Below are 24,299 nucleotides of genomic sequence, written 5' to 3'. Positions count from 1 at the left end.
CTTTCTGCCACATAATAATCCGTTTTCTTTTGTCCTTTTTTGACTGCTTGCTGGCACTGTGGCAAGCATAACATTCTGTGCATGATGGAACATTGTCAATAAATATGCCTGGGATGATGTGCCTGCCTCAGCTGCACTTTAGATGAACTTAGCCCTGGAACTGCAGCACAATCTGACTCTTGGGTAATGTGGCTGTTAGAGGACCAAGGGAAGGGTGGAGCTGGGCAATTAATTGTGTAGAGTTTTTAGGTTGAACAACCTTATTTAGAAAAATGGCACTTCTGGGTTTGGATGGCTGACAGTGCTTGGGATGAGGCTGAACTGCACTGATAGAAGACAGGCTGTGTTTTCTTATGTTAAACACTCCATTGTCTGAAACCTGGTTCAGATAACTTACTGCTCCAGTTCTGGAAGACACTAATACAGTTCCCTTTCACTAGAGTAAAGTGTGAAAATTTGTTATCCCTTGTTGCAAATAGAAGCCCTTATTTTGCTCACTGTAGTTCAGCTATTGGAAGTTTCTGTAATGGAATTTTTCAGTGCTGCTGAATGTCCTGGATCTTGGTACTGCATGGGAAATGGATGGCTCTGGAGGAGCAGCACTCTAGAACTCCATGACAATCTATTTATAGTGTCTATATGACTGATTTGGAAAGGCTGCAGTCTGTCCAAATTTGTTGAAGTGAGATCACAGAATCTCCTGACCCCTCTGGACCCTGAATAATGCCCCAAATCATCCAGAGAGATCCAACTTCTCCTTCATTTCTGTGGCTGTTAATTCTTTTGATGATAGTTTGTAAAGAGAGAGGAACAAAGGAGGTAATTTAAAAATAGTTGTAGGAATGGTGTGAATTCATGGATCTTAGCTAGTGTGGCACCTTATCAGGGGAGTGATGTCCTTTATTTTTTCTGTGCAAGCACTGTAAAAATGAAGCAAATATTTAGATTTTCTTGTAGTTGTAGACACCTGAGGACAGTAACTCTGCACAATGCCCAGCTAATAGAAATTCATGGTGCTCTTGTTTTGGAAACAAAAGTTGCTTTGAGTAGTAGATGTTTTGTAACTAAAAGTGTCTTGGGTATATATGTTGAGGTATTTTTAGTAATCAATGCTGAGTGGATGTTTTCTTGATGATGGGGAATTTTTAGCATGTTGTAACTAGGTCTCTTTTTTTCTTTTAAAAAAATATTACTAAACTTAGGGATATGCCACCCACCCATTTCTGATACAAGGCAAGTGGGCTAAGACCAAATGGTGATAAAAATCCTGCACAACTCTAATGCCATTTGCAATTTTATTTACAAAAGTAATCTTCTTTCTAGTTGCTTTGTAAGATTTAAATGTGTCAGAAATTGCTTTTGATTTTGCAACTAGGGAATTGACCGAACTGAATTGGGTTCCTTTCTTTCCAAGAGGAAAGATCCCATGAACGTGAAGGGGTGCTGGGTGAGGCTGAAGGAAGGTGCTGTGTTTTGGGAGCTGTGTGGTTGTGGTTGGTTCTGAGATCCTCCTGAAGTGTTGCTCTGGTTGAGATCAGTGACAGACCCTCCTTGCTGCCAGCCTGAGTGGGCTTTCCCTGTTGGAAAGGCAGGAAAAGTCTCTGAAGCAGAAAATGTGAGGAGAATGACTGAGAATCCCCTCCTGTCCCTGTGCTGGCTGGATTTAGGATCTCTGTTGTTTTCAGTAAGAGAGAATTGAAGTGCCTGCTATCAGCAGAGTTTGGTGACAGGTAATCAGTGTCCTGCTTTGCTCATTAACAGGAGTTGGGTTCTGTACCAGGTGTAATTTCCACACTGGGGCACATTCCACAGTCACCTGGAAATGAGGAGCTGGGCTGTGTTTGTTTGGTGCAATGGTTTCTTTACTTCAGGGCATTTGTTTGGCCTGGGGGCTTTTTGTCCTGTTTCCTTCTTTCTTTTAGTGATTGATAATGGTTTAACCCTTTGAAAGAAAATAACTGCTACTGAATGGCTTATGCTATGACATCAGAAATCTGTAATCAGCTGCTACAGACCCTGCTGTTTTGCCACAATTTGCCTGTGACCATTGTCTGAACATTGTTAGGAACTAGCTCAGTTGTGCTTGGACTTTTCCAGGCATAATTATATTTCTCATAGCTCACCATGAGAAGCATCACAGCATTCATGTACCTGTATTGTGTTTTAAAAAGAAATTTTTCACTTGTGCAGTAGTCTGGCTTTGGATGTGGTAGAGATGCTTATATTTTTATTTGTCTTTTCCTAATAATGTCTCAGGAGGTGCATCTCCAGCCAGTGTCTTGTTTGAACTTTCAGGGAAATTATCATTCTGTGCTTTGAATATCTCCCTATTACCATGGCAAATAATTCATGCTGCTAATTAAGACACTGCTAGGATTGCACAGAAAGATGGGCAGGGAAGGAATACAGCTTACTTATGCTCACAATTTATCTGTCTTATAAATTTATAGGACAGCTGCTGCCAAAGTGTGTCACAGTTTACCAGTGAAGATGTATGACCTGATTCATGGTGTTTCTCCTGGAGGGAGGAGGGAAGAGCCAGATGTGTTTTGTCTGGTGCAGATGGAGGCACGGGGTCAGGAGCAGCACTGTACCTGCCAAATTTGTGTTCCACAAGAGAGGAACACATTGAGAGAGACCCTTCTGCTCAGAGCTGAGGGCTGGAACTGGAAAGGCCATGAGTTTGTAGAAGTGATGAGTGGCAGTTTCATGCTGAGCAGTTTCTTACACAGGTCTTGCAAACCCCAAGGAGACTCTTTTGTAACTGTGAAATGAAATGGGAAGCCATTGCACAATCTGGCAAATGAGTAATAAATCCAGCAGACTGTTTTGGTGTTTGTTGGAGTTAGAAAGAGAAATTAGACCTGATTAAGGTGTGTTAAACACCAGGGAAGTATCAATACTGAAGAAAGCTGATGGCAGTGTCTTTGTTGTCCATGTGTAATAGTGGAGACTCTAAAACAAATTATTCTGTTCTGTGTTGTGACTGTGTATCATAATGCCAGATATATTTCTGCTTTTCTTTCTTGTTGTTATGGGTAAGATAAGTTAAATTCCATCTTGTCTGAAATTTGCTGGGTAATTTGTATAATATTACTAAATCTTATTTGATAGAAAAAGATGAAAATCATCAGCTTTACCAGTGGCATTGTGGTAGTTCATACTGCACCTTGTCTGGAACTGAGTTGTACTGCCAGTGCACACTTAGTGCAGAAAATCAAATGCCTAATATTGAAAAAGAATGTTTTTCTAGTCTTTTTTCTCAATAAAAGATAATGTTTTCCTTTGCAAGGGCCTATGTGATTAGATGTTTATCCTCTGTTCCCAGGAGAGCAGACATTGTGGTTCATATTTTCTGTTTTGTGAAACAAGATTTCATATAGCTGACTACATCTCTGGAATCTATGTCATTCTTCCCCTAAAATGAACTGAAAGCAAATTGGCTTTCTAAAACATGAAAGAAGCCTAGAGCAAACTCTTTGTCATCACATTCCTGGTCAAATCCAGCATTTGCCTTCCACTGAGTTTCTAATATTTAGTAATGTCTGTGGTTTCCCATGGGGTTGCTTAGGTGAATGTAATAAGTGAGAGCTGTTGAAAGAGAAAAGAATGAAAACTTCTTCATGAGCTGAATTGAGCAAAAACTCTTGGGGGTTGCATGCATGTTTTGCATGTAATTTTTTAAAATCATGCTACTTTTAATCCAGTCTTTCTTTCCTTCACAATTATTAATCAGAGACAGAAAATACCAATATTATACAAAACCTATGTAGACTAATTGAATTCTTACTGGTATATTCCAGAAACACATCAGAAATTATGGGGTGATGGGAAAAAAACTAAATTTTAAACTCCAGCTCCAGGAGTGCAAAAATACTGCATAAAAGGGAATGGGGAGAGCAGAGGGCACTTGTCAGGCCTGGGCAGAAATGTGTCCTTCCCCACTGGCTGTGTGGGGAGCTGCTCTGGCAGTGAGGAGGGCCCTGAATAACCTGTGTCCATTTGACTGAACAGACAAATTTACAGACAGCTTGGCAGTTCAGAAAATGGGAACTGTTCCATCCTCCTGCTGAGGTGCCAGCAAATGCTGGGTGCTGGCAGAACCTGGCTCTGGCTTGCAGCAGTGCAACCTCCCCATGTCCTGCAGCAGCACTAACAAATGGGAGCCCTTGCCTCAAGAGCTGCATGGTTCTGTATGTGTTTGGTATTTTTAGAACTGCCTTGGGGTTGAAAATGTGTTTTCCAAGAGTTACACTGTTGTGTTTAAAAGAAATTTTGGGTGATATTAGAGAAAAATATCTGGACAAACCAGTGTTGAGTCTTGAGTAAAAAAAGTTCAGTTTGAAGTAAAGTTCTCTTCATTTTTTCATCTACAAATTGTATCTGTCATCTTTTTGTCACATTTTTCTCCCTTTCTCATCCTAAAATGTTGCCCAACTTTGTTAATTTTGCATAATTATTTGTCTTTCCTTGCATTTTAAATACTTTTATTTAGAACTGTCTTAAAATACAGACAACAAAACAGGCAGGGAAAATGTCTGAAACTTTGCACTGCTGTGATTTTGTTGTTGTTCTGCTTAATCCTGTGCAACACAAGTTGCACTTGTTCATGCATAAAATCTTAACTTAAAAAGTCTCCCCAGTGCCAAACAGTGATGAGAGAGTATTTTAAAATCAGCTTAAAATTTGTGTTAGCTCCATCCTCACTGTGCTTTACTTCTTACGCAAAAGCAGATTTCAGATAAAACATAAAGGATGACTAAGGGATATTTTGAAATTTTTCATTTTACTTTGTTCACTCTGTACAATCAAATGTGAATAATGTTATGAAAGTGAAATAGCATTTTAATATTATTTTTGTCTCAAAATAGCATATTGTTTTTAGGTACAGGAATCAATGCATGTGGCAAACTCACTGTGAATTGTGCCTAAATTTAGTAGGTGTCTTCAACAATCAACCAAAAATTGTGATGTTCAAGTCAGCTTTGTCATCTTGCTACTACATTTTCCTGAGTTTAACTTTTATTGGAGTGAGTCTATGCTCTAGTTCTGATGTGAGTGCTTTTGCCTAAGGGGTGCTCTGGAATTATGACTGTTCCAAGGGTGAACTTGGTTATTTTTAGGAAGGTTAAACATCTGGATGTTCACTACAGAATCTTTTCCAAAAAAGCATTTTGTTTCTGAGCAAGAAATATCAGCAGAAATACTGATATAGCACAACAGAGTGTAATCTCTGCCTTCCCAGGCAGTTGGGTATTTTCAGACTGGTCTGTTGCTAAAGTACCTCTGGGATTACAGAAGGATATTGGGAGGATTTAGCTCTGTAGTATTTTTGTAGGTGGCTGTGAGACTTTGGAATCCAGAGCTGGGATGAAACCAAGCAAATTAGGAGTGGTTATGGGGGACACAAGGATTGTATTTGAAATGTTTCTAAGACTCCAGGCGTTTGCATTCTGCCTGGAAAAAAAAATTGATTGAGGTCAGTTGATTGGAGAAAATTGTTCTCTGTTTTTCTGGATTCAGAAATTAAAATAATGGTACAGGTACAATATAGGATTTGGAGTAGAAAATTTAAGTTGTATGTAATGATTTTAAGTCTTTCCCATATATGTTTTATGTGTGTGGGAAAAAACCCTTGAGGTAAATTGTGCAAGTTAAATGAATTAAAACTGAAATGACTTCAAAAAGAGGCTGACTTCTCTTTTATGGGCCGTCTTACACTCTGGATTATTCACAATACTGCTTTTAAAATGGATCCTGCCTGCCTGGTTTGAATGGATAGATCAAAAGTCTTATGAAAATATGCTAATGTGTTATGAAAATATTGATTGCTGAAACACTGCATTTCCAGCTCAGGGTTCTTTTTCTCCCATAGCAGTTTCCAGGTGTTGCTCAAGAGAACCTTGGCAACCCCTTTCTATTTTCTCAGTACATTTTGAATGTCCTTAGCTCTGCACTCTTTTTTTCCTCAAGCAGGAAAACTTCAGATTTTCAAATGTTAGTTCCTATTCTAGTTTTCTAATATTGTTGATAAAATGGTAAATCTGCTTCTGGTGGGAGGCAATTTTTTAAATTAATGCTACATAGGTGTTTTATGTACCCCTTGAGGATATCACAGCTTTCATGTGTACATGCTGAAAGGTTTCTGTCTCTCCAGCTGTGTATTTGCTGGTGTGATAAGAGATTGCTCCTCCCCACAAATAGAGTTTAATTTCACTTGTTTGAGTGTTGATAGTGGGAGATTTTTGCCAAGTTGAAAAGACTGTTTTGTTTGTTTGAAGTGTTTCAATCCGGTCACTCACTTTGATTTGTGTTTTGTTCCTCGCTCCATACATTACATGAAAATGTGAATTGAAACAGATGGTGGAGGATCAGCATTTAGGCTTCCAGCATGTAAAATTTCCTGGAAAGCTGAGTCTTCTACTGTGCCTGTGCTCAAAACCACATCATGTTTGTTTTATAGTAGCTCCTGGATGCCAGGCATATATTAAGTTGTTCTGAGCCTGCTGCTGCATGGACATCCCCATTGAGCCCAGCAGTTCTGTGTTTTTCCTGAAAGAATTGAGCTGTTAATTCCCTAATCCTTGGGGAAATGATTTTAAGTTAATGTCAAAATTGGAGGCCATTGCCTCTGTGTGTTCAGAATTCATACTGAAGTGTCTGTTCACTCTGTTCAAAGCAATCCTGTTAAAGATGGACAGAATAGAAGTTAACCTGGCTTGCCTTTATGTGTTTTCCTCTCTATCCATGTGGTTGGAAGTGTCATGATTTTTACCAACTCCTGAAAAATCTGATGTGGCTGCTCCTGTCAGGGCTGGACTGTTTGTCTGGGCTCAGTTTATGCTGGTGGAGATGTAATCTGACTCTGCTGTGATGTTTAATGAATACTGAGGGAAAAACTTCTTTTTAGAAGTGGGTCTCTGCTCTGCTGTGTTGCAGTTTCTCTAGCCTAAAACACACATTAAAGGAGTAGAGCTTGAATTAATGAAATGTGTATTTAGAATGACTGGTGCAAATGAGAGGATGACCTGAAACAGGAGAGAAATTACTTTCCTGTGTAATGTTATCTCAGTGCATTTACCTAGAAATTTGCTTTTTAAAAGGCAAACATTTTGTCCAGTAAAAATAGTATTTTGGTTTTGTTTGGGATTTCTAATAGTTTTCAAGCCTGAGTTTGCAGAATATTACAGACTCACCCTGTGTGTGGTGTGATGCAGGGTCTGGGGTGTGCATTTCAGTTCTGTGTTTGTGGGAGGAGAATGATACCCGATGAAATGACAATATCTCTCTGATGAAACTAGTGCACTTTTCAAGTGGCTGTAATTTGATCCTGGTCAAACAGAGATTTCATTTGGTCCTGTACATGAAGATTCCTGTACTTCAGTTTGTCCAAAAGGTTTTTGTGGTGCAGTATTGAAGACATGACAGCTGCTGTTGAGAAAATTTGCTGTTAATAAGCATTTCAGCATTTGGAAGCCCAGCTCAGCATGTGAGATGCCTCTAATAATCTCTGAACATTATCATTTAATTAAACCTCTACTGTTTAGAATAAGTGAGTACAAAAGAGCAGTAGGACATGTTCTCCTTCTTTTTCTTGTTTCTCAAGACTGAAAAGAGCATACTGGGTAACACATTTGGAACTGGTCCACTTGGTTTTTGTGTTCTTTGGGTTTTGGTGTCCCCTCCCCCAAAAAAGCACAGTGGGTGAAACTTGGAAGAACTGCCACTTCTTGTGTTGTCACTAGTGTTCCTGTGACTATGGAGATGTTAATTGGAAAAAGAAATTGGATTTGAGGGGGAATTGGATCAGTTTACAGTTTGGTGTTGGGAAAGAGTGTAGGTTCCCCTGGTGTGAGTAACACAATTTTAGGTCGTTTTAATCTCATAGTTCTTCCACTTAGTGTTTACTTTTGCCTCTGGGTTTCTCCCCTTACTGTGTATTTTTCTAGACTACATAAACTCAGTTCCTATCTCTCCTGGTCATCTTAGAAACTCTTCTCTGCACTCATCCCAGTGACAGGCTAATAATTCTGCTCACACTGAACTAAATTCCTATCTGAGCGTGTCTTCCCCCTCAGCAGTCCTCTCTCCTGTGCTGGATGGGCTGTGGGCTCTTACACCACATGACTCAAAAAAATTTGGAAAATTGAAAAGTGTCTGTCCAAATTACTGGCATTAATAGGTTCACTAGTATGGGGAAATCCTAATGCTCATAATGTAAAACCCTGACTGACTCCTGTAGTAAATCATGTGCAGTTTTATCAAGGTAATTGCATTGGAGTCTGTTGATGTGTGTTTAGTGCCATGCTAACAATTGAAGCTAAAGTTCTGTTTCCTGCTTCATGATACCCTGAGTCACCCAGCCTTTGGCACAGGTTCCTGCTCTGCTCTCTGTAGTCTCATCCTGGTGCTTTCTGCTCAGAAATTTTCTTCCTCAAATAAACACACATTTGCTTATTTGGGTTGTCCTTCTGTGCTAAATAAAATAGTAATTTATTCCCATTGTTGAAGAGACTTAGTGGAGTGTGTCCTGTGCTTGAAGGTGTGAGTTGCATCAGAACAGGAGGAAATTCCCAGTTTTAAATTTAATTTCCCCCTTTGTACTGCCTTAGTTGTAACTGAACTAAGCATGGGAATTGTGGTGTGTTCAAATGGGCCTTTGTGCATTCTCTCTGGGTGGGATCCATTCAGCAGTGAAAAGCTGCTCTTTGACATATTGGTAGTGTAGGCCCTAATTTATTTCCTGCTTAAAAGAGTTCAGTATTTGTAAAGAAGTTGCCTTGCATTTGCTATTCAAAAAGCAAATTATGTTGCTTTTTATTTTAGAATTATATTTCTGCTTTTATGAATAGCAGCGCATTATTAAAAAAATCAAGTACTGGAACTATAAAATTTTATCATTACAATATTACAGGTGTGAGATTTTACTTCAAGCTTTACTTTCTAGCTCCATGGAAGTTTGGGTTTTTTGCTTTTGTTGTTTTGTTGGCTTTTCTTTTTAATTCCTTGGCTTTTCACTCCCATAGCAAAGTAGTAGGCATGTTTCAGTCAGTGCTTCTGCTTCAAGTGTGAAAGGAAACATACCTTACATACATAGCTTGCATACATTCCTTACATCTTCTGGATTCACTGCTGGTAGTTGCTTCACCCACTTGAAGCTCACTTTTTGCCCTACCAGCACTTTTTTCTTGTATTATCAGGAATAATGATAACACTTTCTGTTTTCTGTTTTTTGTGCCTTTTGATCATGTTTGGATGTTTGGAAAACAGACTTGTTCAGCTTAGTTTGACTTCTGTGCCTGTGTCTGCCAAAGTAACCTGATACTCTTACAGAGCTTGGGGTCTGTTACAGGCCCAAGGAGCTTCTGGGAATTCCTGACATGAGCAAGTGTAGAGCTGAAGTCTTCCTATCCCTCTTTTCTAAATTTAGAAAAAGTCCAACTGCCATGGTTTGAAAATACTCAAAAGTAAGGCTGTGTTCAATTTTATGAGCTTGTTTTGATGTTCTCTGACTATTTGAGAGAGGTTGGATTGGGTTCTGTTTGTTTATTTTTCCTTAAGTGAAAACATAATTTATTGTGCTTGTAGACAGTGTTACAGCACACACTATCAGAGGTGGAACATTAATTGTTTGGCAATAACCTGCAGAGTAAATATAAATCTCTTAATTCTGAGGCAGATAGGAGATATTTACTCACTGCTGACTTCCTGCTCCAGATGGAGCAGCAGTGAGGACTGGGACAAATACTGAACTCCAAATGACAGAAACTCCCATGTTTTATCAGCTTACAGCACAGGCTCCTCTGAGATCTGAAATCTGTGGAATTGTGGTGTGGCAGCTGTTTAACAGTGTTGAGTCATGACAGAAATTGCTTGTCAGCATTGGCACTGTGGTGCCAGCAGGGTTCCTGCAGGAGCAGCACCCATGGGAGAGCTGTGCCCAAGCTGGGGCAGCTCCTGGGGCACCTCAGGGACTGGGGAATCCTCTGTGGGAGAGCCTGGGACTCCCTCTGCAAGGGAAATGTTTTCTGCTATAAACTGGATGTAGGGAGCATCCTCCTGTTTTATATGGTTATAGTCATTGTAATGCACTTTCCTGTTAAGTGTAAAAATTACAGAGATCAAAACAGAGATGGGAGCCTGAGGTGAAGATTCTCAGGAAGTTTTTATTTTTTTCCTGTGATTAGAATAAGTGCCAGAAAATGAAACCCAGCACTGAGCAACCTTCTGTGTAATGCAGAGCTTTACCACCAAGTGATTGAAAACTCCAGGTTGCATATATGACTGGGATATAAATTGATACTTTTATAATCCAAAGAGGTCTTAGCCATCAAAATTGCAGAAAACTTTCCTGTGCCAAGGATAACCACTGCCATTTCCTTATGGGCCTTTCTGAAGCACGATGTTATTTGGATCATCATTAGGCTGTGGAGCATAAAGATGTAGACAGCTTGCACAGTGGTACTTTGTACACTTTAATTATGGTAACCACACCCTTGATTTGCCTTTTTTCCTGATGTAAAAAGGGCTGTTTTTTGAAAATTCATACAGTTGAAAGTGGTAATTTAGATAAAAGAGCTGTTTCAGCAAGTCCTTGGAGTAGGCTAAATATTGGACTGACCTTTGCAGAGTTCACTGGTCTGTTGGAATCTGAAAATTTACATAAAGAAATATACTTGTGGCTCTGGCAAGAGAGGATTGTGTGTAACAGATCTTGATTTGACCTCCTCTCTTCTCCCTCCTTCCAGTCCTCCTCTTGATTATTTGTGGAAGGTGGAAACAGTTTTCTGTGTTTGAGGAAAGTCTCCCTGTGTGGTCAGTTCTTTCTTGAGGCTGAGCTGCAACTCTCTTGTTTTGTCAGATGTCTCATACATATATTTATGTGCATTGTCATACTTATATATTTACATCTTGTTCTGATATTTGCTGATTTTAATTCTTCCACAAAAACATTGTATTTATACTTGTGTTTGGCAATTTTTTATGATACTACAGCATGATTTGAATCTGCCCTCTGCATTGAACTGAAGTCTTTTGTAAAGCGATAGACAGTTAAGGACAATACAGTTTCTTTAATTAGTTTAGCAAGTGGATTTTTTTTTCTCATCCTCAAGCATCCTTTAAACAAGCTGATAGTCTTGCCCTCTCAAGTGCAGTGTGGCTGCTTCTTGCCCCTCAGTGAGTGCCCTGTTTGTTGTTGATGCTGGGTTTGTTGTCAGTGACTGCCTCGAGGTGTCCTGTGGTGGAGCTGTGCTGCTGGAGCAAAGTTATCTGCAGTTTATTAATGAAAACCAAATCTGAAAGGGCTGAAATAGCACACAGTATTATAAAATGTTATCATATATTGCAGCAACTACAGTACTTGTGGTCTGTTTTAAAAATTAACTTAATTAATGCATGGAAGGTTGGGTACAGGAAGATAGGAAGGTGAATTTTGTTTAATTTACTTTAGCTCCAGCAAAGCTTGGATTACAGGTGTGTGTATTACAATGTGCTCAGTGAGATCTGTCTGTAAGCTGTTCCCTAAAGGATTTTAGTCCCCCCTTGTTCATGGCCACATCTTGACTCCTTTTCTCTTTGTGTCACACCTGCTGATTGTGCAGCTGCTGGCCTGAATCAAACTTGCTTTATAAAAACAGGGCTGTGATGGCTTTTTCTACTTCTTTCTTCTTCTCCTGTCTGTGAATAAGTTTTAATATCAAAACCCAAGCTAATTGTAGTGGCAAGTATTTGAAAAAGCAGGTTTTGTTTGCAAAACTCTTAATGCCCCTGAATCAGAGGTGAGCAAACTGAAGTTGATGCAGTTTGCAGTGGAGCCTGTTGGGCTTTCCTTGCCTCAAGCTTTCAGTTTTCAAACCAGCATAGGCAAATCCTATCATAAGCTGGTGTCCTTCAGATTTAATTGTCAAGGAGGGATAAAAGTAACAATGGTTTTAGGAAGCAGAACCAGGGCTGTGCCTTGGCCCAGCAGTTTGCTGGAGCTGGTCTGCAGTAGATGCCAGTGTTGTGGAAGAAGTTGCCTGATCTGGTACAGCTCAATTGAAACAAACATGACACAATTAAAATATAAAATCAAATAAAACATTTGCTACTAACAAGCTCTGTATCTTGATATCAAAATATGTGTTTTTCCACATATTCTTGTTCAGTTGAAATTATACTCCTTCAGTGGAGGTCCCCTATTGCAGACATCACTGTATAGATGTACTTTTCACATTTTCAAAATCCTGGTGATACAATTTCCAAATCTTGCTTCTGGAGAGGATTCCTTGGCTGGTGGTCACATATATTTGGCAGCAAAAGCATGCTCTGCTTTTCATGACTGCTTATTTTTTCTTTCTTTGAGAAAGAAAGGAGGGAAGGTTCCCAGATCCTTTTTCATTTGTCAAGTTTAGAGCAAAACTCTTGACCCAGTCTAAATCAACCAACCAATCCTCCTTAATAATATAAGGATTGTCAGAAAAGTGTTTTGTGTGTATTTAGGTAAGAGATAAAAATTAGGTATCCAGTGTGGAATAAAAATGGCAGTGTTTTCTGTGACAGCAATGTCAAAGACAAGCCTATGATTTTTGGATCTCTATTTTAGTTCAGGCTGCTCCATACTCAGATATGTGTGTCCAGTTCAACTTATTTGAAGCTGTACTGGTTAATTGTTCTCCATTTACCACTGATTGCAAAGTTAGCTCCCAAATGTCCTGTTGACTCTGGTTCCAATGGAGTTCTGGGGACATCAGGAGCTGAAAATATTTTTGAGGTATGTGGGCACGGTCCTGTGCTGGTTTGGGATAATGTTCCTTTGCATGACTGAAGTATTGTTGTGCTTCCATGCAGGGACTGGAAGTTGTGCTCCCATTCCTGCAAGGAAATGAGTGCACCAAGCAGAATGTGAAATCTGGAAATCTTCCAGTGGCTGTAATTCCAAAAAACTGTGAAACATGTTATTCTTTGTTCTGGTGGCAAACAGTGGGGTGAGCCAAAGGAGTAGCTTGGAGAATGTTTTTAACAGAATTTGTTTTTTTTTCAAGTCTGTGTCCACTGATGCCGTACTGGATACTTCAATTTCCTCTCAAAGTGAGCTCAGAGGAGTGTTTGCTCTTAGCAATTTAGTTGGGAGCTTAGAATTTGGTTTTGCAGAAATAATTTAGGGAATCAGCTTTCTGGAAAGAATAGAGGAGGTGCTTGGGATTTAAAATTGTATGGGTAGGAAAAAATCTATGTATGGTATTTAATAGTGTGAAAATGTTGTTCTGGGAGCTCTGCCTGGTAAACAGCAGAATTGTTCTCTGGTTACAGTTTGAAGTGCTTGCCTGAGCCCTCAGAGTCTGTGTAGGAAAGTCTGGTTTTAGTGGGACATTCCATATTACTCTTTTCTCTTTGTTTTGTTTCACTTTAGACTTGTTTTATTTTCTGACATAACCCATGTTTCCCTGAATTACTCATACTTAGCATGACAGTGAGATCTGCATGTGACAATGAGATGAAATTGTAAACTTACTTTAGAAAACAAGCTACTCCTTTAACAGAAGCAAAGCCATAGCAATTTGCTTGCTTTTCCTATGAATCACACTAAAGAATAGAAGAGTCTTGAGATATGTTTACAGCTGTGGGTGCCATGACTTCACACTTAAAATTATACCTTTAACTGTTACACTCAGATTTAACTTTGGTTTGGCAGCAAGCCTAATGGAGGCTCTTAAGTATGTGTATATCTTACACATGTAAGGCAGCTGAAAGAGGCTTTTTAGTCATACCCTTGACCTGGGATCCAGGAAAGGAAAAAAGCAGAATTGGTTGTACCTATGGAGTGAGCCCACCCCCAGCCAAAATGAGTGTTTGTGCAATTAGCTGTAATTGATCTTCATGTCCATGGCAGTGCTCTTCTTTCATGTGCCCTAGGACTGTGCTCTGGAGTCCTTGAGTTTGATTTGTGCTCTTAATAAATAATTCTACAGTGGCAGCTCACAAGTGCCAGGTACCTGAGCATCAGCAATGAATTGCTCTTAGCAATAAATTGCCCTAATCACTGAGTTACCACACACTCTTTTTAAGGAATAAAATAGTAGAATGTTTAAAAGCTTACAAAGCAGGTAGATTCAGGAAAATGTTTTCCTCATGAGTGGCACATTCTTGCATGATCCAAAAAAGCCACAGCCCTTGGGTCAGTGCAGCAGTGTGAGGGTGAATGTTGTTTTCCATGTGGAGTTAATGGCTATAAAAATCTGGTGTGGGGCAGAGGAAGTGCAGAAATACTCTGCAGCTTGCTTCAAGTTTACCAACTGCTATTTCTTGACTTTCTGTTTTTCTGTTGCCAAGACAATCACTGATGGAATAAACACACTAAAAATGCTTTGAAATACATGAAGCCCTTGGGAGGAGGGGAGTGGAAATTTTCTCCATCCTTGATTTTGACATTGAACACCAGATTTCCAGCAGAAGTTCTGATTTGGTTTAGTGGTTTTTTGGGGGGTTTTTGTGTTTTGGGTTTTTTTTTAATTATAGTGGGGATTTTTAAAATTTCCCTTTGAAAGAGTTGCCCATCAGCTGAGATGGGACCCTCACACTGAATGTGTGCCTTCAGCAGGTTCTGGGAATGAAGAGTTCTGGGAATGAATGCTGAGTACAGAGCAAGGAGGGAGAGGCAGAGGGAGGTGCCCTGACATCACTGTTCCAATCCTGGTACCCACCTATGAGGAATTTTCTTTTGAAGAGGATTGGGATGCATGTTGGGTATGGATTAATGTCACTTACCTTGTGAGGAGACAGTGGACATTTGGTTATAAGGGTGGTATTTGAAATGCAAGTGAAAAGTACCATAGTGATTGGGTAAATAGTCATGGATTTAATGTGGGCTGAAGAATATTTGAAGTTTTGTGTGGTCACTTCTCAAGCAGCCACATCCTTCAGAAACTGAAATATGTGAGTGGAAATATCCATTCATGTTTGGATCCACTTCACCCCAGATGTGGCCAGTATGAAAAGCTCTCCATGAGTTTTGAAAAGGACTTTTCAAAGGAGAAAAATTGCGGACAAAAATTGCAGTCAGAGTTACATTACATGTCAAGAAAGTCCCTGAATTTTTCACCAATTAATTTTTAACAACAGATGAGGTAAGCACCTGTCATGACTGATTGTCTCTCCCCAGAGTAAGATCAGTGAATTAAATTATCTCCCTCCATTCCCAGTGTGAATTTGTGATTCTGTGATATCTGCAAGTTGTAGATTTGGTCCCATTAAACACAGCAAAAACTTTTCTATTTTAATCCATCTGTACTCAAGCCTATCTAGCATGCTTACCATCCTTTTATAGTCTTGTTTTCCTCAATCTTGTGAACTCTTGGATTAAAAAAAATCCATGATGAAATGCCATCTCTCTTCATGTGAGCTTTAGTGAACTTAGTTCATCTGCTGCAGTTTCCAAGTCATTGTGAGTTATTTGTTGCTCTATTATTGCATTCCTGTATAGGTACTGTGAGTGAGCAGGGAGGGTTTGTCTTGTGCTGTTACAGCAGCTTTTGGATGGGAATGATTCATGTCCAAGGCCTTGAGGGTGCATTGCTATGGAAACCTCAGGGCACAGGCCTCTCCTTGCCCCCTTGGCACAATTCTTCACAATAATGTCTCTTGTACCTGGGAGTCAGGACTGATGTTTACTCATCTGTGTTTAATTTTTATGATTATACATTTAGTAGGCATCTTGTGCAAACAGAAAGGTGTTTTTATTCCAAATACATAAAGCATCCCTAATATAATGAACAATAATTTTGGGGCACTTAAGCTAATGCTGCCACTGAAAAGTCTTTTCTCTTTTATTTTACGTCCAGAAAAGGGTCAGATCAGGAGTCTGAATCACTTGAGAAACTCTCCCATTTGTTCATCATTTTTATTCAGGGAGGCAGGTTCCTCAGTCTGGTTTTGTGTGTGATTTTGCAGATGGTTATGCAGAGATGAGATGAAGAAGAACAGGTGATTGGAAAAGGTGAGAAGTTGTTTTTGTGATGGTTGTGTTGGCTTGTGGTCATTTCAGATTGCCCATGACAGGAGGGGAATGCTCTGCACTGTCATCTGGAGATCCCTTTGGTTCCTGGTTTGGGTCTTGATTGAACAAATTCAGATTGCAGATTCTCACTGCTCAACACAGAGGGCAAAAAGAATCTCCAGACTTTGCCTGAGGTTTCCTGCTGGAGGTTTGGAAGGAAGGGGTTTGTTATGCAGAAACTGTCTTCTGGTGACAAGGAGGAGCTGAAACATGAAAAGCAGTGCTTATATTGACTGGGTGATTTTCTTGAGGGGAAATACAAAAGAAAAAAACCCCAGAAGGTTCATAATAGAAAACAGGCAGATGGCAGAGCCTGGTGGGGTGAATGTCCACAAAGACAGGTGAGCTTGGACCTGAAGGGACAGGGGCAAAGAGCTTGACCTGCAGCTGCTGATTCAGAGGAAAGAGCTTCCAAGAGTCTTCAGTGTGGTGCCATGACTGTTGTTGTGGCACCTTTGATGAGCTGGTTCCCATCTTCCCTGGCTGGGAATGAAGTGGCTCTCTGTTCCCTTGGGAATACAGAAGTTATTCATTTTTCCCAGAAGAGAGGACAGTGCTGCTTGCACACCAGCTCTCAGGGCTGTGGTGTGTTTGCCTGGTTTCTGTTTGGGAGTGCTGCTGTGTCCCAGTGGGCACCCCTGGAGTTGTTCTGTAGGTAAAGGTCCATGGAGCTCTCTGTGCCAGGCTGGACAGCCCTGCTGGGATTGTTGTGTGCACAATGCTCTCACTGTCAGCCTCTGGGGCAGACACACAGAATATGTCATGGAACAGTGCTTGCTGTGTCTCTGCCTTGGCATGCCTTAGCAGGCTCTGTGTTCTGAGCCTTGCCCATGGAGCTGCCAGAAATAGATGCCTCATGGCAGAGAATTTATGAAAATTGATCTCAGCCATGTAAAGATGCAGGTTCAGAGTGAGAGCTCAGATTATAGAAGTCAGCTCTCAGCAGCTGGCTGGGAAAATGGTCTTAAGGCAGCAGAGCGCTTGGTTTTATTAAGTACTAGAGTGTAATAATTAATTACTTGTTACTTAAATAAGTTAGAATCTGATAGATTCATTAATAGTAATTCTTAAACCAGCTTCCTTACATGGATGTGGAATTTCAGGTGTGGTGGTGCAAGAATCCTGAAAAATGTATTTCCTTGGGAAAACCCAAGTTGTCTTTGTACTTTGAGCAGTGTTCTGCACATATGCCGGAGTTTGGAAATGAGCTGGGAGTTGTTCTTGTAACATGACACACAGGTGAACTGCACTGAAGTCAGCTTCAAAAGAGCCTTTAGCCTGGCCTTATCAGTATTAATTTTCAGATTGAGGATGAAGAATAATATTTTCTTTGTAGATTGTCCTGTTGTAAGTACTGAGAGTTGCATCTAAAATCAGTACTTAAGTCAAAGGATAATTGTGCACGAGCTTGTTACAGGCATTTTCTGTGCATAAGTTTCCATTACTTGTTCCAAGATTGAAGAGTTTTACAGAAATACCTTGTTAGAAGGAAGCTGGTTTCATTTTTATATGTGCACTGGAAGGCTGCTTAAATGTGACTGCAGCTTCTGAAAACTGTCATTGCTGTGGGTTCTGGCTTTGGCTGGTGCCATTTGAGAGCAGCATGGCACTGATGCTGCTTGGCTGTGAGAGCACATCAATGTGCACACTTGAAATGTGCCTGTAGGAGAATTCTGTTAGTGCATGTGGAATCTGTTTGGCTTGTAGAAGGTTATTTAAATTTCAGTTAAAATTACAGATTGGTTTGCAAGACACTGGCATTTTGAATAATATTAAAAATTTGGAAGTAATCTTACTTTTTCATTCTTTCAGTGATAGTAATTTGCTTATTACCTCTAACCTAGATTAAGGTGTTAGAAAGTATTTATTTGGGATCAAGGATTTTTAGTCTCTTAACAAACTGTCCATCCAGTCAGTGGATAGGATTTTGGGTTTCAGGTCTTGTGCAATACCTTAAATAATGTAGGGAAATTTAATGTTTAAAAGATGTGAGGTTTTATTACAATGAGATTCACTTTGGCATTGTAAAATTATCCTTCAAGTTTCCTTGTGGGTTACTTGTGTTGGAAACTTTGGATGGAATCTGGACATGCCTGAGCTGCTCTCTCAGTTCAGCCTGTCACACTCTGTGTGTTTTGCCTTGCTTTTTTTCCAGCTGCCTGAGGAGGAAGGAAAGTGTGACTGCATCTCCCTGGCCCTGTTTGCTGGAATATCAGTGAATATGAAATTCCCCAGACCATTATCCTGGTAGCAGCACTGAGCTTTGAGGTTGTTTTAGGGGATGGTCAGGAAACATCTCTGCTCTGTGATGAGTTTCTATTTACTCTGTTGCACTTGTGCAGCACGGGAGGACTTTAATTCTCATTTCTGCCTGGCACAGAATCAGCAGGTTGCAGTCCTGAGCACCAGTGCAGCCTGACAGCAGGGCTGGGATGTGTGAGATCAGTGTTTAACATGGGTTTGCATTTCTTCAGTTTCTTTATCCAACCAGAGGGCTCTCAGTTTTAATACAAGACTGATGGTTTATGCACAGGGCTGATCCATGCTCCATCATCTCTATTTTATCTGTTTTATGAATCTTTGTAACATTTACAGCGTTGTTGTGACTAACATTTAAAATGATGACAAAATGGCATTTTAATTATCATAGCCTCCAGTCTTGTCACCGAATGAAGAATTATGTAGCAAACATTGTTCATCTCAAAAGTATTTGCTGATTTGTGAAGATAAAATTTTATGAACATAAGTTAATAAAATTCAGTGCATAACCCTGGCCATGTTTAATCCATTATGAAATTCCATTAATTTTGTTTTTCTTATAAATGTGGAGTTTCTGAGTATTCTTTTAATAGACGAGTTCCACTATTTATTCTCAAATCCAAACAATGCAAAGCTTTCCTTTCCCTTTGTGCAAGGCTGGATGAGGGAATGCTTCCTTCTGAAGTCAGAGCTGGAAACAGGACACAGACCCAGTGTGAATGTGCTCAGGCTCTTTCTTTGGTGTGAGTTTAGCTGTAACCATGGCATGGAAGTCATGTGCTGTGAACTGCACTGTGTATAACCTGAACATTTATGTGTGCACTGGTGGTAAGTGCTGAGTTACTGTGTTGCATGTATTTGCAATTCACTCTGTTGATCTTCATGGATGCTTTTCAGGGCTCTATTCCACAGCCTGGAACTAAAGATCATGCATACAAAGAAAATACAATACTTAAAGCTTAAGATTGTCTTTGTGTTGGCCAGCATTATGAGCAAATAAGATACCTGATTTTCACTTTATTGTGGAGATATGTGGAAGTTATTAATGGTAATTAACCAAAGCAGTATCTAATTTCTTAAAAGCTTATTGCACAAGTATATAATTCCATCTGGAAGAGGCAGTCTGTCAGTGATGTTTAATATTGAGTTTCTGTAGTAGAAGATTCACATTTGTGTTTATATATTAAACAAAAGTATTTTAAATTGTGTGTCTAGTGGTAATTATCTCTAAATTGCTTTTGAATTGGGAATGGGATGAGTGTTTCTTTAACTGTCTCGTATCTTCAGTTTTTATTTGCTCAGTGGTACTTAATTTGGAACAATCATGTAATTCAATTATCTTTGTTCCATATCCATAGCCTTGCTGAAATTGGGCTTTTTGGTTGGTTTCAGAAATATTCAGTTATGTTCTTGTAGGATAAGACTAATGCAATTAACACAGAGTATTTTTCTTGTTCTTTTCCATTGCTTTAGTACAAGTTATGGAGAACCTGTTGGGAGTTGCTGAGTGACTCCCAGAGCCTCCCTTGCCTGCTGTGCCCTGCCAGCACAGTGGCCTCTGCTGCATGAATGTTCATTTTTCATGCTTTAAACACAGGGGGTTACATTAGGAAGTCAGTCAGGTAAAGCTGGGTTTGAAATGTGCATCAGTAATCCTGCATTGAGTGATCTGCAAGCTGGAATAGGGAGGTGATTGAGTGTGGTTTAATAAATGAATGTTGCTGCTTGTTGTGAGGTTTGGGAGTTTCTTTTGTTTGTTTTGGGTTTTTCCCCCTGCTAAGTGAGCCTCAGCTGCCATGGTGCCCCTATGAAGGTGTAAAGGTTACTGTTATTGATGTGCAGGTTTTGCAGTAGCTGCAATGGAAGTGATTTTAATGAGTTTGAGGAAAAACCCCTGAATCTGGTGAGTTCAGAATAAATTAGCACAAGGCTTTTGAGTTGTCCTTTTTTGGCTGTGCAGGTTTTTCATGCTGCAGCCTTGAATATAATGAGTGAATTCACAAGCTACAGGTTTTGTGTTCCAGATGAGACAAGAACTCCAGAGGGAGCTCCAGTGATTGGTCATCCGTTTCTGTATTTATATTAAAATAAGAAAAAGAATTAGCAAATGGACACTCACAATGACAAACCTGCCTTCTTTTTCCTAATTGCAGGGCATATTCCCTTGTGGATTCCAGTCAAGTGTCTACCTTCCTGATTTCTATTCTCCTCATAGTCTACGGCAGTTTCAGGTAAGATTTTCTTTTTAAGGTTCTGCAGAGTTTTATTTTTCAAGTAAAAATATTGCAAGTGACTGAATACAGTTTATGCCTTTTTTGTTTCATTGTATCTTTGTCAGACATAGACATAAAAATTATTTGCTTCTGAGAAGGAAATAGAAAAGGAAGCAATAATAGCAAGCTGGGGTTTCTGAAGGATGCAATTGTCATTTTACAAGCACATATAAGATGACTTAAAAGTCAGTCCTTGAGGACAGCTCTGTAAAATCCTATTTTAGAGAGTAGAAAAGGATTGTTGGGACAGATAGAAGGTAATGTTCTGGATAGCAGAGTTTTCAATCCATTAGCCAGAGGTGTAGATTGGGAATGCTCTGCTGTGATTTCAGACCTGTCCTGTGGAGCAGCAATCCCTGAGTCCCACTGCTGCTTGCTCCGGTGTCAGTAACAGCTTCATGGGGAAATGGGAAACACTGCCAGTGTTCAACTCCAGTAAAACATCTGAGAACTGCTGCAGGATGAGTCTGAGTCTTCAAAAATCAAATTTGCCTCATTTTAGGAGACTTGAGTATAGTTCAGAGAAAACACAATTGTCCTTTTAGACTTGCATGCTGTATTATACAGTTTGTTTTACTGTAATGGCACCTAAGGAACGAGGCTCATACTGAAATATTGAAACAATATCATCACAATATGAAAGTATTTTTTTAAACTTAAATACAGCATTGTTTTCTTTCTGCTTCTTGAAGAACATTGCTTCATTTCACAGCTCTGTGATAAAAGGCCTTACACTCACTGTGGAGTCTCTGAACTGCTATGAGCACTCCTGAAATAGATGATAGCGGTGCTCATCCATATGATGTCAGCTGCAGCTGTTTTAGGATAAGAGGTTTTATATCACTACTGTAAGTTAATAAAGTCATATAATGAAAGAGGCAATTTTTTTGCAGGAGCTGTCTGGTGTTGTTAGCAAGCGTTAGCTAACAGCACTGCTGGTGAAATTAAAATAGAAAGCTTTGGGAAAACAAAATCTAGAGATGATCAGAATAAAAAAGTAATCAAAGGTTGGATTTGTTTAGTTTTTTCTTCAAGTTTTGAGTCAGATTAGCATATTGTCAAGGAACTAATTAAGTTTTTAACTATTTGAGTTTATGCTATTGTGTAAAAAGGAACTATGCATCTGTCTGCAAGAAGCAATAGCATTTATTAAGATTCAATTATGAAAGCATAGTGCAATATAAAACAGCAGGAGTGTGTGAACTTGAATTGCTTCTTTCTTGGAGCTCCTTGCCCTTCAAAATTTTCCCCTGCTGTTTGCCATCCTCTTCCTCTTGGTACCTACACATGCTCTTAGCATTTTGTCCTATACTTTACATTTAAAACTACTCACCTAGCAAGGACTGTGAACTCCAGAGCAATCTGACTCATGGATGGAGTGGTGGGATGGTGTTGGATACAAACCATTGAGGAAATGTCCTGTTTTAGTCTTTTGCCTTTGTGTGTATCCTGAAGACCCCACAATGTGAGTTACAGACCAAAATAGGGTCCCAGAGTTTTAAAATTGCTTTCCTAATTCATCTCCTATATGTGATTCCTTTAGCAGGTGTCTGAGCTAAAACCCACAGTTACATTGGGGACTTGGACAAACTGATTGTCTTTGATCAGAGAGTGAGGTCAAAACCAGTTTTTTACAGAGAATTGTGCAGTGGTGTTAACAAACAGGTCTGAAATACAATTAAGTTATTTAAGAAATTAAAGTGTGGTAGTAAGTTACAAAATTATATTCATCTGGAAGTTCTTAAAGTAGTAAAATGAAAACTTCTGGCAAAGTGGATGAATTTTCTTAGAAAACTGATGTGCTGGAAAGATAAAAGTTACAGCTGAGGGTGCTCATTCTCATCTGTCAGCAGTGGTGTGTTCATCTGGATTTGAGTGCTCGTCTCCTGCAGAGCTGTTGTAAGACAAAAAGAAAATAGCACTCCTCAGTTAACCTTTGTGTTGCAGAAGGTGGGCTCGCTTTCTGATTTTCAACTGAAAAGAAGCAGGTAGAGTAGTTGTAATATTCCTGGCAAGTGGCTGAAACAGAAGTGCAGTAATAGGATCAGAAGGAATTGGGTGGGTGAGTCATTAGGATAAAATCCACGTGTGTGCTGGATCTAATCTGAGGCAGTGTCAGGGGAACAAAGGAAAGCCTTGGTCCACTGTCCTTATTAATAGAAGCAGCATTTGTCCAAAACAAATGAAAAAATCCCAAACTCCCAGTATGCTCAGAGGAATGTCTGATAAATTGTGGGTGAAGCCCAGAACCAAGTGCAGCCCTAGAGAGGAGTTCCCTTCTCTGAATGAGCATTTCCTGCCTGCGTTTGTGCCCGCTCAGGAGATTTTGCTTCCAGCCCTTCTGAACGTCTCTCTCATGCACATTCTGACTGCTCCCAGTCCTTGAGCTTGACATACTTGTATTGCTGGCTGCCAAAGGGGCAGCTCTAATCCCTTAAACCATTACAAGCTGTAAGCTGGAACATGCAAGTAGAGGTGTTAGCTGTGGATTTCTAAAGAGGTGAGCTCAGCCTGGAACAGGGTGTCTCTGAGGGCAGGACAGCCACCTCCTTGTCCAAATGCTTCTCTGTGACTTTAATGTTGGGGTTGCTTTGCAGGTAGCAGCTAAATCTTTATCCTATCACATCCCCAGACAGGGGCTCTCAGCTTATGTAAAGCCAGATTTAACCCAGAATCTACCTGTTCAAATACCTGCTTTTGAGCCAAACCAGAAGTGTGGGATGACCCCGGGGCCTTCTGTCTCTGGCTTTGAGTGTCCAAAGTGTGGGTGTGAATAGAAAGGAGCTCACCTGGTGAACCCAGTGTCCTGTGAACATGTTGTGCTGAGGGTTGGCTTTCCAGCATGGCATTCCCATGCTCCCACAGCTCTCAGGTGGGTGGCTGTCCTCACTGCTAGAGCAAGAAGGGACTTCTCAATAAGTTGCATCTGCAGGTGCCCCTATAGATAAATCCTTGCATTCCTGTTTTCTCCATTGCTTGATGAGAACATGTCCTGCAGGGTCTCCCTGAGGCATTTGTGCAGTGGAGTGATGCATGGTTGAATCTGAGCTTTGCAGGCAGTGCCAGCATTACTCATTGCTCTGGCCTCGGTGTAACCCTCCCGAGGGGCTCCCTGGGAGAGGGTGACTTGCTTTGAAACCCTGCACTGGAAATGCAACCAGCTGCAGCTCTGAGGACCCACAGAAGAAACAATGGAGCAGCTCAGTGCCCCAGGGGAGATGCTGACTCAGCCTTCCCTTGGGAGCCCAGGAGAAACTTGAGCAAAGCAGGGAATGTTTCCCAGCTTGCCATTTCTCTACAGCCCAGTAGTTCTGAGTTTATCTTGTTTACAGTATGATTTTTAACTTTCTTGGAAGGTGTTTTAGTGATTGCTTCTTAGGTTTTTTTAGTATGTTAGTGATAATTTGTAGCAGAGGGAAGAGCCAGATCATAAAACAGTTGGAGATTATTCAGAGGTTGGCTTGGAAGAGCAGCTGTGTTGTTAAGTGAAAGTAATTTCCTAATTTATGCTTACTTTGGAGGCAGGGATATTTATAGGTAATAATAATTGCTGACACTATGGCAATGAAAAGAGAGGGGCTGAGGTTGTTTATGAGAGTAGATGTGATAGGTTTTATTTCCATTTTTCTCTGCTGATAGAAATCCCTTAAGTTATGAGTTGCTCGATGCCACTGGGAGAATGATGGTGTGAGGTTCTTGCTAAACTGTGGTAATTCAGAGGGGAAGGAAAC

The 24,299-nt window shown here is 40.1% G+C and overlaps 1 protein-coding gene across 1 annotated transcript in view; it reads left to right on the top strand.

The window, feature by feature from the left end:
* Positions 1–24,299, top strand: part of SPPL3 (signal peptide peptidase like 3) — a 56,079-nt gene that overhangs the window by 11,937 nt on the left and 19,843 nt on the right. Inside the window, exon 2 of the mRNA XM_058037159.1 lies at positions 20,449–20,526. Within this exon, the coding sequence (XP_057893142.1) occupies positions 20,449–20,526 (78 nt within the window). The remainder of the gene's footprint in view (positions 1–20,448; positions 20,527–24,299) is intronic.

Source organism: Melospiza georgiana, chromosome 18 (assembly GCF_028018845.1).
Source record: "Melospiza georgiana isolate bMelGeo1 chromosome 18, bMelGeo1.pri, whole genome shotgun sequence".
NCBI classification, from domain to species: domain Eukaryota; kingdom Metazoa; phylum Chordata; class Aves; order Passeriformes; family Passerellidae; genus Melospiza; species Melospiza georgiana.
The sequence above is the reverse complement of the archived record's forward strand: the minus strand, read 5'-3'. Positions and strand labels throughout refer to the sequence as shown.